The 13,088-nt window shown below is 43.6% G+C and overlaps 1 protein-coding gene across 1 annotated transcript in view; it reads right to left on the reverse strand.

Annotated features, from left to right (window-relative positions):
* LOC132381739 (ryanodine receptor 1-like) overlaps positions 1-13,088 on the reverse strand; it is a 500,293-nt gene that overhangs the window by 24,731 nt on the left and 462,474 nt on the right. Inside the window, exons 92-95 of the mRNA XM_059951310.1 lie at positions 6,926-8,217; positions 6,348-6,415; positions 5,351-5,639; positions 1,817-1,903 (exon numbers count right to left, since the gene is read on the reverse strand). Coding sequence (XP_059807293.1) covers positions 1,817-1,903; positions 5,351-5,639; positions 6,348-6,415; positions 6,926-8,217 — 1,736 coding nt within the window. The remainder of the gene's footprint in view (positions 1-1,816; positions 1,904-5,350; positions 5,640-6,347; positions 6,416-6,925; positions 8,218-13,088) is intronic.

The raw sequence follows: 13,088 nt of genomic DNA on the forward strand, positions 1-13,088 counted from the left end.
TACTTTGGAAAAATAAAGGTATTAAGTCTTTTTTGGACTTATTTAAAGAAGGCAGATTGATGTCTTTTGAACAATTAGTCGATAAATATTCTCTTTCATATTCACATTTTTTACAGTATCTTTAAGTTAGACATTTTTTACAAAAATATTTAAGTAATTTTCCTTATATATTGGAGGCTGACTTGTTAGATACTATTATGAATATGAACCCCTTGATGAAAGGTTCTATTGGGAGAATTTATAATTTATTATTACAATGGGATAAGCGTGCTTTACTTAAGATTAAACAGGATTGGGAGCAGGAACTCAATTTGACTTTTATATGGGAGGATTGGACGTGGATTCTGAAGTTGGTTAACTCTTCCTCGGTCTGTGCTAGTCATTCACTGATTCAGTTTAAAATTGCACATCATTACCATTGGACGAAAGAGAGACTTTCTAAAATATTTCTCAAGGGGATTTGATGGTATTATATTATTAATCCAGCAAATAAACTATCCACTATTACAGAAATAAGCCCCCAGCTCCCTCAGCTCCCTTGACTACACCTCCTCTCACCCTGCCTCCTGTATGGATGCCATCCTTTTCTCTCAGTTTCTCATGTCTCCACTGCATCTGTTCTCAAGATCAGACCTTCCATTCTACTATCTCTGCCATGTGCTCCTCTTTCCAGGCAAGTGGTTTTCCCTCTATCATAGTTGATGAGGTCCTCACACGGACTTCCTCAATTTTCCAGAGTCTGTTCCCGCCTCCTCTCTCCCTTGATAGAATAGAGATTGAGGAGACAGAGTCTCCTTGGGCTTCAGCTTCATCTCACTAGTTTCTACATCTACTTTGTAAACCCAAAATGGGATATCACAATCATTTCCCCCCCCCCACCCACTTTTAGCTCTCGGTGTATATCAATCTGCCTATGGCCTCCTGGTCTATGGAGATGAAGGTGGTTTACAACTACCTTCATGAGGGAATTAGGAATGGGCCATAAATATCTGACTGCAAATGATGCTCAGATCTGAAAAAATTATACTAGACACTAATATGTTAGAGTAGACTCCAAGAATGGGAATGGTTTACTTCAGTCTTCAATATTAACAGTGAAGTTGGGAGAATTGAACAGTTACGCTTGGTCTGCCAGAGAAAGCAGGATCTCCCAGTGGCCACACATTTTAATTCCACGTCCCATTCCCATTCTGATATGTCTATCCATGGCCTCCTCTACTGTCAAGATGAATCCACACTCAGGTTGGAGGAACAACACCTTATATACCAGCTGGGTAGCCTCCAACCTGATGGCATGAACATTGACTTCTCTAACTTCCATTAACGCCCCTCCTCCCCTTCTTACCCCATCCCTGATGTATTTAGTTGTTTTTTTCTCTCTCTCTCTGCTTGTTCTCCATCTCCCTCTGGTGCTTCCCCCCCCTCCCCCTTTATTTCTCCCGAGGCCTCCCGTCCCATGATCCTTTTCCTTCTCCAGCTCTGTATCACTTTCACCAATCACCTTTCCAGCTCTTAGCTTCATCCCACCCCCTCCGGTCTTCTCCTATCACTTTGCATTTCCCCCTCCCCCCACTACTTTCAAATCTCTTACTATCTTTCCTATTGGTTAGTCCTGATGAAGGGTCTCGGCCTGAAACATCGACAGTACTTATCCTTATAGATGCTGCCTGGCCTGCTGCGTTCCACCAGCATTTTGTGTGTGAAGTTGGGAGAATTACTGGTTATCAGCAAAACTGGAACCATTTCACATGTGACTTTGGGTGAAACCTCCAGATTTCTCAAAGGGTTTCATCCGTTTGTTTGCTGCTACACTTACCTTATAGAAGAGGAGAATAAAGTTGATTGCAAATGCCACAAACAGGGCGAGGAAGCGAAGATTGTAGAAGTTTCTTGATAAGTAATTCTGGTTAAAAGATGGGAAAAGATTATTTATAGCATGACATAGAGTGATACTTATCATTGCATCCTGCATCCGAATTCATTACTTGTATCAATTAAACAGGGATAACCAAAATCTATTTTACTTCCAGAAAAAGTTACCTCGCTTTCTTTCACTAATTGTCCCTGCCGGGTGTTTCCATATGGTTGTGTTGTCAAAAACAATGTTCATTCTTTCTTCTCACTGTTCAGCTCCCGTTGAAACATAACAATCAAATCTGTTACCAGTGTTATCCCTGGCAGCCCATTCCAGATCCTAACCACTTATCCTAAACACTTGTTGTTTACTCTAAACAAAATTCTTTACCTCTCGTTACATTTTGTCCGTCAGCCAATCATCTTCAATCGATGCCTCCTAGCTTGTGATCTCTGTGCACATGGGAACATCGTTTATCCCCTCATGATGTTAAATATCGTGATCTGATCCCTCGCGAGATCCTCCATTCCAAGGAAAACAGCCCAATTTTTCCAGTAACTGAAGTCCATCATCACTACAATCTTTTAGAACTTCGTCCCCAATTAAGGCCAAAGCTTTGTGATTTCCTTCCATACTTCCCTCAGCAATCCCATCTGGACCAGGGGATTATTCTTCTTTAAGGATAGTTAGTATTTCTAGTTTTAATTTTTAGCCCATTTAGAATCTCAACGACCTTTTCCTTTGTGAGGCTTCAATCACATCTTCTTCGTTGTTGAAGACTGATGTAAAGCCATGCCCTCTGCTTTCATATGTAACTTTCATTTATGGTCTCTGTTCTGCAATCTTTTCTTGTCCGCACACCTGCAGAATAGTTTTATATTCCCCTCACGAACAAGAGAAAATCTGCAGATGCTGGATATCCGAGTAACACACACACACACACAACGCTGGAGGAACTCAGCAGGTCAGGCAGCATCTAGGAAAAGAATAAACAGTTGATGCTTCGGGCCCATTTCGAGTTCCTCTGGCATTTCGTGTGTGTTGTTTGAATTCCCCTCTAAGTGTGTGGCTGCCTTTTCTCAAGATCTCTCTCTTTGCTCCTCTTATTTCTGCTAACATTGTCACAGAACTTTCTGGAAACAGCCTATTTTGCACTGTTCCTTTTTATCCACTGTTTTACTTTCTTTCTTTTTGGTCAACAGAGCATTTCTGGCTCTGGTCCCCCTTACCACCTTCACTGGAATGTACCTGATCTGTAGCTGCAACATTGCCACTCGTTGTTCTACTGCAGTCTTGCTCACGAAACTCTCCTTCCAATTTCCCCAGGGGCGTTTGCTCATCCCATTGAAACTGGGATGGAAGTTTGGTTGGCAAAAAGCATAGTTTAACAAATGAAAGCCTTCTCCAGTTAACTATTTTTACCTTGCAGTGGTCCATATCCTTTTCCACGATCACCATTATGTGCCATGACCATGGGTGATCATGATCCATGGCAAATTTTTCTACAGAAGTGGCTTGCCATTGCCTTCTTCTGGGCAGTGTCTTTACAAGATGGGTGACCCAAGCCATGGTCACTCTCTTTCAAGATTGGCTGTCTGGAGTCAGTGGTCGCATAACCAGGATTTGTGATATTCAGCAGCTGCTCGTACGACCATCCACTACCTCTCCCATGGCTTCATGTGATTTGGATTGGGGGGGGGGGGCTAAGCAGGTGTTACACTTTGTCCAAGGGGGAATCTTCAGGCTAGCGGAGCCTTACACCTCCTTTGGATGGGCCGATTCTCCACATCGCCACCCAATCCTTTCCCATAGTTATTCTAATTCTGACTGTTTCATGATCCAGATGGCTACGAGACCAGTAGCAGTCTGGACCCATAAGTTCTGCCTGTTCAGCCCTCATTAGTTCTTACTCGAGAGCAGCAACACACTACCCTGGGATAACTAGAAAAATGACTATCTGCTTCTCTGACCATTCTCCTTCCCTTCCTGAGACATCCTTCGTGCTGTGGACTTGGCTTTCATCGCACAACATGGGAAACTTGCTCGTTTGGAGGAACTTAGAAGCAACTGAAGGAAGCAAACCACCTTCTGGAGTTTCCTGGACTACTGCCTGCTCTTTACAGCCGTCACTCACTCTTTCTTTTCCCGCTCTCTCTTGTATTTATTGCTGACCTCCTCCTGAAATGCACGAACCAGAAAGAGCCCAGTCTCGCAATGGTGTCAACCATTGCTCAGGCTCCAAACTCCAGAGGTTCTCCCCTAACCGACAACACTTCCAGGGCATGGGACGCTCCCTGCGTTCCCCCAAAGGCACAGAGCTTCACAGGATGGAGGTGTCCTGCCATGCCTCTACTCTGAGATGATACTTGATGCAAAGAAAATACTTTTAATACCCATGGATAAAAGATTAACGGGAAACTGAGAGAAGGCATAAATGGGTCATTTTCTGGTTGGCTGGATATGATGAGTGGCATGTCACAGGGAGTGCACTGAGCCTCAGTATTTTGGACTATAAGATATAGGAGCAGAATTAGGCCATTTGCCCACTGGGTCTGCTTTGCCATTCCATCATGGCTGACTTATTATCTCTCTCAACAAAATTCTCCTTTTACTATACCTGTACTGTACTATTGTGTACAGTTCTGGTCACCAAATTATAGGAAAGATGTCAACAAAATAGAGAGAATACAGAGGAGATTTACTAGAATGTTACCTGGGTTTCAGCACCTAAGTTACAGAGAAAGGCTGAACAAGTTAGGTTTTTATTCTTTTGAGCGTAGAAGGTTGAGGGGGGACTTGATAGAGGTATTTAAAATTATGAGGGGGATAGATAGAGTTGACGTGGATAGGCTTTTTCCATTGAGAGTAGGGGAGATCCAAACAAGAGGACATGAGTTTAAAAGAGGGAGTGAGAGTGACTGGTAAGATCCCAAGGGAAGAATTTAAACAACTGGTTCCTGTTTAAAAATAAGGAGTTACCCATCTGAGAGGTAAGGTGAATTGTCTTCTCTTGGAGAGTCATCAACTTTTGGGACTCTCTTCTCAATAGAAAGCAGGACAGTTGTTGACTAATTTAAAGGGGGGGGGGGAGAGAGAGAGGAGTGGGGGAGAGAGGGGATGTGGTGAGAGAGAGATATTGATTTTCATCAAGGAAGAGGGAAAAGTTAGTGAAGGTAGGCTGGAATGCAGAGTTGTGATGACAATGATGTTAGTCATAATCCTATTAATGGAACTGCAGGCTCACTGGACCAGGCACCCACTCCTGCTCTTGATTCACGTTTGTTATAACTACATACTGTTTTATTCAATTTGAAACTTTTCTATTTTAAATTCTTGTTTCTTTCTTAAACCAAATGCTTGTTTGAATTCTCCTGATGTGGCTTGATGAACTCAACCGGCTTCTATTCCATATATGCCCTCCTTTGAGAGATCCAGTTAAAAAATATATTGATTGATAAATTCCTGTACAGACTGTTAAGAGTTATTCATGCTTACCAAAAGCTTGGTCTTATAGTTTTCAAACTCGATCCAGAACTCCATGACAGCTTCCGGTTCCTCCTTTTTCCTCTCCAGCTTGGCTTTCTTCCTCGCCCTCTTCGCTGGTGTAGCTTCATCTTTTTCTTCTTCTTTCTCCACCTGTTCTTCCACTTCCTTCCCTGTTTCCCCAGGATGTTCCTTTTCCTCTGTTTTTTCTTTCTCTTCTGACTTTCCCTTTTCTTCTTCTGGGAGTTCTACTAGTTCTTTCTCTTTCATGTCCTTCTCGGCCTTTTCACCATTCTCCGTGCTTTTGAATGCAGAAAACAGAACCATCATTCCACATTGCAGCAGTTAAAGTGTGATGTGCCAAGTGCAGGACCTGGGATAAAAATCCACTGTCTATCTGAATACTGATCCTTACTGCCAAAACATGTAAGTCAGAAAAGAGTTGCTAGAGCAGAGGTGTGACAGATCCAAGCTACTATTGTGCAGTCTTGACCTGGCCTGTCTTGATGTACAATGAACTCTTGGGAAATGAAGGTTATTGGGTTTCTGCACTGTAAGCAGCTGGCTATGGGTTTACAACTGAAAGACAGTGTCTGAGTGAAATATATTTCAATTTGAGCATTAATAAATCATGTACAACAGGACAAGTTTTAAAACAAACAGATAAGGGCTTCTGCAGGTGGTGGAGATCCAGAGTAACTAACACACACACACACACACACACACACACACACACACACACACAGTATTGGAGAAACTCAGCAGGTCAAGTACAGGGTAGCATCTATGGAGAGGAATAAACAGTTGACGTCTTGGATCAAGACCCTTCATCAGAATGTGATGATGGAGGGTTTCGGCCAGAAATGCCGACTGTTTATTCCTCTCCACAGATGCTGCCTGCCCTGCTGAGTTTCTCCTGCATTTTGTGTATACTATTCTGCTGTTGTGGAATGACCTTATCACCAGCTATTTACTGTATTCTGAGAAATCTATTAAGGAGAAGACTTACTCTGCTTTCTCTGCCTCAGTCTTGAGTTGGTCGTCTGACTTAACTTCCATCTGAGATTCAATCTGTTGCTGTTAAAGGTAAAAAGCTCATTTTATGACCATGTTGAAAACTGCAGGAAAAAAATCCTCTGAGGCTTTAACACTGGCTCCAGGTAAAAACAATGTCCGTTTTGAGGAATGGCTGACCAATGGTCTGCTAGTGGAGATGATGTTCAGTGTTACTAGTCCAGCCAGCACAATGGGACAATTTTAAAAGGGAATTTGTGAGATCTAGATTTTACTTTGAACAATCTATGAACAAGCAGAGGGGAAAAAATTACAGGCCCGTTATTTACATTATGCTTATCTTTCACTGAGGTTTCTTCTACCGCTTCAATGCAAGCAGATGAAGGCCACTCAGTGGCCACTTTATTAGGTTCACCTGTACACCCGCTCAATACCAAATAAAGAGACCACTATGTCCACAATCAATTCAAGAAGGAAGTTCGCTAACATTTATAATCTGATAACTTAATGCGAAATTAAATCTGAGATTTGAGATTGTTAGCATTTATCTGGAATGCTGTGCACGGTACTCACCCTCACTTTTCTGAAAGTAGGTGGAGTGTCCTCTGGGGTTGGAGGCTCGACTTGCGCAGATTCCACAATGTCGCCAAGTCCTAGGTTGGACTCGGGGCCCATCCTTAGCTGGCTGCTTTCCCTCTTAACATCAGACTTCTCTGATATTTGCTCTTCTTTCACTTGGTCTTCAAACTCAGACTGGACTGCAGTTCCTTCAGCCTCAGCCTTACTAATGTCAGGAATGTCAGCATGAACTTCGTCCTGGGTGGGATCAGGCATACTGGCCAGGAGTTCCGTGACTGTCAGATGTTTGGCTCCTTCAACTAAGCCACCCCCAAATAAGGTATTCCATATTATCATGAAGAAACCACTACAGATACTGTAGATAAAGTGCAAGATGCCCATAAACAAAGTCCAAAAGAAGGACACCAGAGACATCACAATCTCTTTAATTGTCATCTTCTTTAGTTTCCTATACTTTTTCCTTATGTTTTTAAATGTAAATATTTTAAAAAAGTCAACAATGGAGCTAAGGAACCCTGCAAAGGCTGATGGTGCCTCAGCCGAGGAAGATATTTTCTCAGTCTCTGCCCCTTCAGCATCCTCTTCGTCCTCTTCATCTTCTTCTGACTTCTCTTCTTCATCTGCTTCGGAGATCTTTGAAGCAATCTGCATCTCAAAAATGGTGTCTTCACAGAAGTTGACAAAGAGTTCCATCTTTTCAGATTCTCCACCTTCATTCACCACGTCAAAGATGAACTGCCGCTTGGACTCCTTGACCTGAGGCATCTCCCACTGTGTCTTATTGGCCTCGCTGATCTCAAAGTAAATGCGCTCTATCTTCTTACTGGCGCCCATGATCTCAATGCGCCCCAGGAAAGGCTGGAAATAATTGAGGATGCTGTCTGCCAATGTCAAGAAGTTTTTAAGTCTTGTGTCATGAGGGACATGTTCAGACAGATTAGTGAGTAACACAGCTACATTAAAACCAATGTCCTTAGCTGGCTCTTGGAACCGGTTTGCAAATTCCTCATAGTTTATCATTTCATTCTCATCTGCTTCTGAGCATGAAAGTAGGAACTGGATCTCAGAAGATGTGTATTGTTTCTGGCTGTCCATTGCTTTCTGGAAATCCTTCTTTGAGATAAGACCTCTGGGGTCAGTTACATAATCTTTGAATGCATCAGAAGCGACAATGTCCTTCAGTTTCAAGAACATATCAAAGAATTTTAGGATCATTTCAACATTGCTTGATGACTCCACCAACATATCCACCATTTGCTTTGCAATAGTTCCATTCACAACATTTCCTGAAAATAACAAATGAGGAGATATGTGATTGTATATTGAATAGTTCACATGAGTGCTGTTTCACTGCAACAAACATGTATTCATTTTTGTATGGACAATGGAAAATCCAATGAAATATGTAATTTTATTTCTAAAATATTACATTAACCAGAATAACTCCATCATCAAGACAGCACTCCACTGGACCCCTGAGGATGGAGGAAACATGGAAGACCAAAGACAACTTGATGCCTTATTGTAGAGGCAGTAATGAGGACCTTGAACCACAAAAGGGGCACAGTAGAGAAGATGGCCAAGGGAAGACAGAGATGGAGGATCTTCATTTCTGCCCTAATTGCCAGTGGCATAACAGACAGTAAATAACTAACAGAATAAAGTTAATTTCAAAATATAAACCATCAAAATACGTTGTTTATATCTATCATTTAAAACTGACATTAAAACTACTCATATTAATTGACATAAAGAAGCTAGAAAAGAGTAGATTTCCATATTCTCCTATGGGAGGAGGCCTGCTATCTGACAAGAGAAGAATGGACACGCAACTCTTTAGAATACAGAAGACAGAGATCATTTTGAAACAAACAAGATCCTAAGAAGTCTTGACAGTGTGATGTGGAAAGGAAGGAGATAAGGCCTAGGGATCACCGTTGGAAAAGGAGGTCATTAATTTGACTGAGAAGAAGCGAAATTGTTTCAAAGGAGGCCATAACCCTTCGGAAAGCTTCCTCAGAGATTGGTGGCGGAGAAGTTTTTGTGTAGTATTTGGAGATAGATAGATTCTTGCTAAGAGAGTGAGTGGTTACTGTGCCTAGATGGGATAATGCAGTAGAGTTTATAGTCTCTATCTTATGAAATGGCATGACGAGCCAAATGTTTTGCCCCTGCTCCTAATTTATAGTTGACCGTTATCAAACATATTTTTCCTGCAAGGATGATTTTTCAATTACCCTTATGGCAGATGTCTGCTGACTGGTTTGGAAATTATTAAAATTCTAACCATCGTGATTTGAAACAGAAGTTTTCACTGACTGTGGTAAGAACATGTTGGTGCAGTCAATGGAACTGGCTCAGGTAGGCACTGGGGCTGCCATGGATGACTTGGGCCAAAGGGTCAGTTTTCTGTATTGTGTAACTCACTCTGTTGGGTTGAGATTATTAAATAAAGGATCAGAAAGAAAAAGAAGGTTAGCTCTGTTATGCAATCAAAAAACGAATGAATGCTATACAGTTTTTCTACAGGTAAGGATGTTGCAAGCATACCAAACTGACAAAGTTTCAGCTGGTAATATTTGTCTGAGAACTGCTGACAACACTGTAACGTTGGACACCACAGAGGACGAGACCAGTAACGGGATCCAGGCTTCGAAAATATTCTTCATTCTTTTCCTCATTCACCAATCATGTTTTCTAGGATCATTCTGACATTCTGGAGGTACTTATAAAAGTTGCTTGGAATTTATTTAAATCAGAGTCACCTGGCCCACACAAGTTCTCTGCTTGGAAACGCACTGTTCTTTCTGTTCCTGACCAACAGGCAGGGAAAGACTGGAAGACACACTGGATTGTATGACGAAGAGTGCATGATTCAAATTAATGACGACATTGCAAAGGAAGCTACCCTACTGTTAATGCTGTACAAAGAAACCTGAGCAGGAGAGTTCTTAAAGTAGCCGAGGGGCTGTTCCACTCTTGTGAACTTGGAAGTCTGGGTCCAGTAGTACGACTAGTTGCTACAACTGGGGCCTTCTTTGGTTGCAGGGGATGACCATGACTTCTTCTGTGCCTTGTCGTGCCCTTCTCTCTCCATGAAGCCCTGCACAACTGCCTTCCTGGCCATTGGAACTGTTGATTTCAATCACCCATCTGTCAGAGCTGACTTCACATGTTAGGACAAGCATGTCCCTTTCTCTCTGGGGCATGACACCTGGCACTACCCTCAACTGGTTTAGCCCACCCGTTGGCCGCTGTTGCACGTAAGTAGCCACTTGGAGCCAGAGGTGAGAGCTGAGTGCCCGGTGGGAACAAAAGGTTATCCCAGAATGGCCACACAAGCCCCATCACCAGACGCTATCCCTCCCTGGACCATTAATAGCAAAAGAAGAGAGTAAAAGCCCATTTGTTATTTTGTGAACAATGGGTTCATGGACAACAACTTACACACATGGCTGTACACTATGTGTGGGCCTCCGTTAGTCTCGATAGACCGTGGATTTGCGCCTTGGTAAATTTCCAGGGCGCAAGCCTGTGCAAGGATTTTTTTTAAATGGAAGACAGGCAATTGCCCAAGCTGCAAGTCTCCCCTCTCCACGGCACCGATGTTGTCCAAGGGAAGGGCAAGGGCTGATACAGCTTGGCACCGGTGTCATCACAGAGCAATGTGTGGTTAAGTGCCTTGCTCAAGGACACACACGCAGCCTCAGCCAAGGCTCGAACCAGCGACCTTCAGATCACTAGATGAACGCCTTAACCACTTGGCCACACGCCATCACAATACTGCACCATTCCAACACTCTACCATTCCAGAAAAGGAGCACAAACACAGTATTGCTGAGGGAAACACTGCAGTAAAACTCACCTCTGCACAAGGTCCAAGGCAGGTCCACCACGCTTGGGCACACAGAGGCTGTTTCTTCAAGCACCACAGTGCAGTGCATGAGCAGCAGACCACGGTGTGGAGCAAGAAAGAAGATTGTGGGGTACCACAGTAACACATAGTGGGCAGGGTATGTAGAGATAGAAATGGAGGTGGGTAGAGATGGGATCCGGAAGCAGAGGAGAAGGTTGAGGAAATTCCATTAGAGAAAGCGGTGCTGGCATTAGGGAGACTTGGTGGCAACATTGGTCAATAGCAGATTAGGGCCAAGGCTGGGGAGCCTGAGGTAGGGGTTAAGCTGATGATATCAGAAACATGAGGTTGTGTGGAAAGGTGGAGGCTTAAATAATACATGAAAACTGTAAGTTACACTGACGGAAGACCTACCGGGAAGATAATGGACTCTTTGTCCAGGAGATTCTTTAAGTAAAGTGTTTAATGCTTTGAATGTACCAATTTAGACCACAAGACCTAGGAGCAGAAGTAGGCCATTGAATCCATTGAGTCCACTCCACCATTCAATCATGGTTAATTTATTAACCCTCTCAACCTTATTCTCCTGCCTTCTACCCATAACCTTTGACTCCCAAGATTAATCAAGAACTTATCAATCTCCACTTTAAGATTAGCCACTGAATTGGCCTGCACAACAGTCTGCGGCAAAGAATTCCACACATTCATCACCCCCTGGCTAAAGACATTTTTGCTCATCTCTGTTCTAAATGGATGTCCCTCTGTTCTGAGGCTGTGCTCTTTGGTCCTAGACACCCCACTATAGGAAACATCCACTCTATCCAGACATAATTCGATAGGTTTCAATTAGATCTCCCCTCATTCTTCTAAACTGCAGTGAATACATGTTCAGAGGGATCAACTGCTCCTCATATATTAACGTTATCATTCCTGGGATCATTCTCGTGAACCTTCTCCAATGCCAGCAGATCTGCTGCTCATTATACTCCAAGTGTGGTCTGTGATGCACCATCAATAACTCTCCGAGATGTGAGGCGAGATATTGGCTTTTATTGACTGGAAGAAAGAACAAGCAGCAATTGACCACCATGCTACATCCTGGAGACTGAGAGGCCGGGCTCAGGCCCCAATCGCCTTTATACCGGGGTCTGTGGGAGGAGCCACAGGAGCAGTCAGCGAGGGGGGGGGGTGCCAGACAGGTATATGTAGTTCACCACAGTCTGACCAATACCTTATAAAACCTCAGCGTTACATCATTACTCTTGTATTCTAGTCCTCTCAAAATGAATGCTAACACTGCATTTGCCTTCCTTACTAAACCGCAAGTTAACCTTTAAGGAACCCTGCTCAAGGTCTCCCAAGTCCCTCTGCACCTCTCATTTTTGAATTTTCTCTCCATTTGGAAAATAGTCCACACCTTTATTCCTTCCACTAAAGTGGATGACCATGCACTACCCTACACTATATTTCATCTGCCACTTTTTTACCCATTCCCCTAAACTAGCTAAGTCCCTCTTCAGTTACCCTGCTTCCTGTAAACTACCTGCCCTTCCACTTATCTTTGGATAGTCTGCAAACTTGGCCACAAAGCCATCAATTCCTTCATTCAAATCACTGACATATAACATGAAGAGAAGTGATTCCAACACCAACCCTTGTGGCACACCATTAGTCATTCACAACCAACTAGAAAAGGCCCCCTTTATTCGCACTCTTTGCCTCTTGACAGTCAACCAAACTTCTACCCTTTCTAGTATCTTTCCCATAATGCCATAGGCTTGTAGCGCCTCATTTCCTAGCGTATCCGAACCGACTCACAATTAGATAGCCTACGGGGGTTTGCGAGCACAGAGCTTTGGAGCCTCTTCGCCATGGGGGGCCGGTTGACAGAGGCTTAAAAGTGAGGCTGAAGTTTTCGAATAAAGTTTTTCCTTCGACTGCAGTTACCGACTCAGTGTCGTAATTTTAGCGCTGCTTGTAGCACACCGCTACAATTGGTGACCCCGACGGTCCAAACGATTTTTGGACCAGAAATGACCGACGCCGCCTCTGTTCATGCGGTTTCGTTGAAACTGCCGGGTTTCTGGACACAGCGCCCGGACCTATGGTTCCAGCAAGCCGAAGCCCAATTCCACGTTCGCCGGATCACCTCAGAAGACACCCGCTACTACTACGTGGTGGGCTCCCTCGACCAGGACACAGCTGCCCAGGTCGCGGAGTTCGTACAGTCGCCCCCGGCAGACGGCAAGTACACGGAATTCAAAGCCCTGCTCCTCAGGACTTTCGGACTCTCACGGCGCG

The sequence above is a fragment of the Hypanus sabinus genome, chromosome 26 (assembly GCF_030144855.1).
Source record: "Hypanus sabinus isolate sHypSab1 chromosome 26, sHypSab1.hap1, whole genome shotgun sequence".
NCBI classification, from domain to species: Eukaryota; Metazoa; Chordata; class Chondrichthyes; order Myliobatiformes; family Dasyatidae; genus Hypanus; species Hypanus sabinus.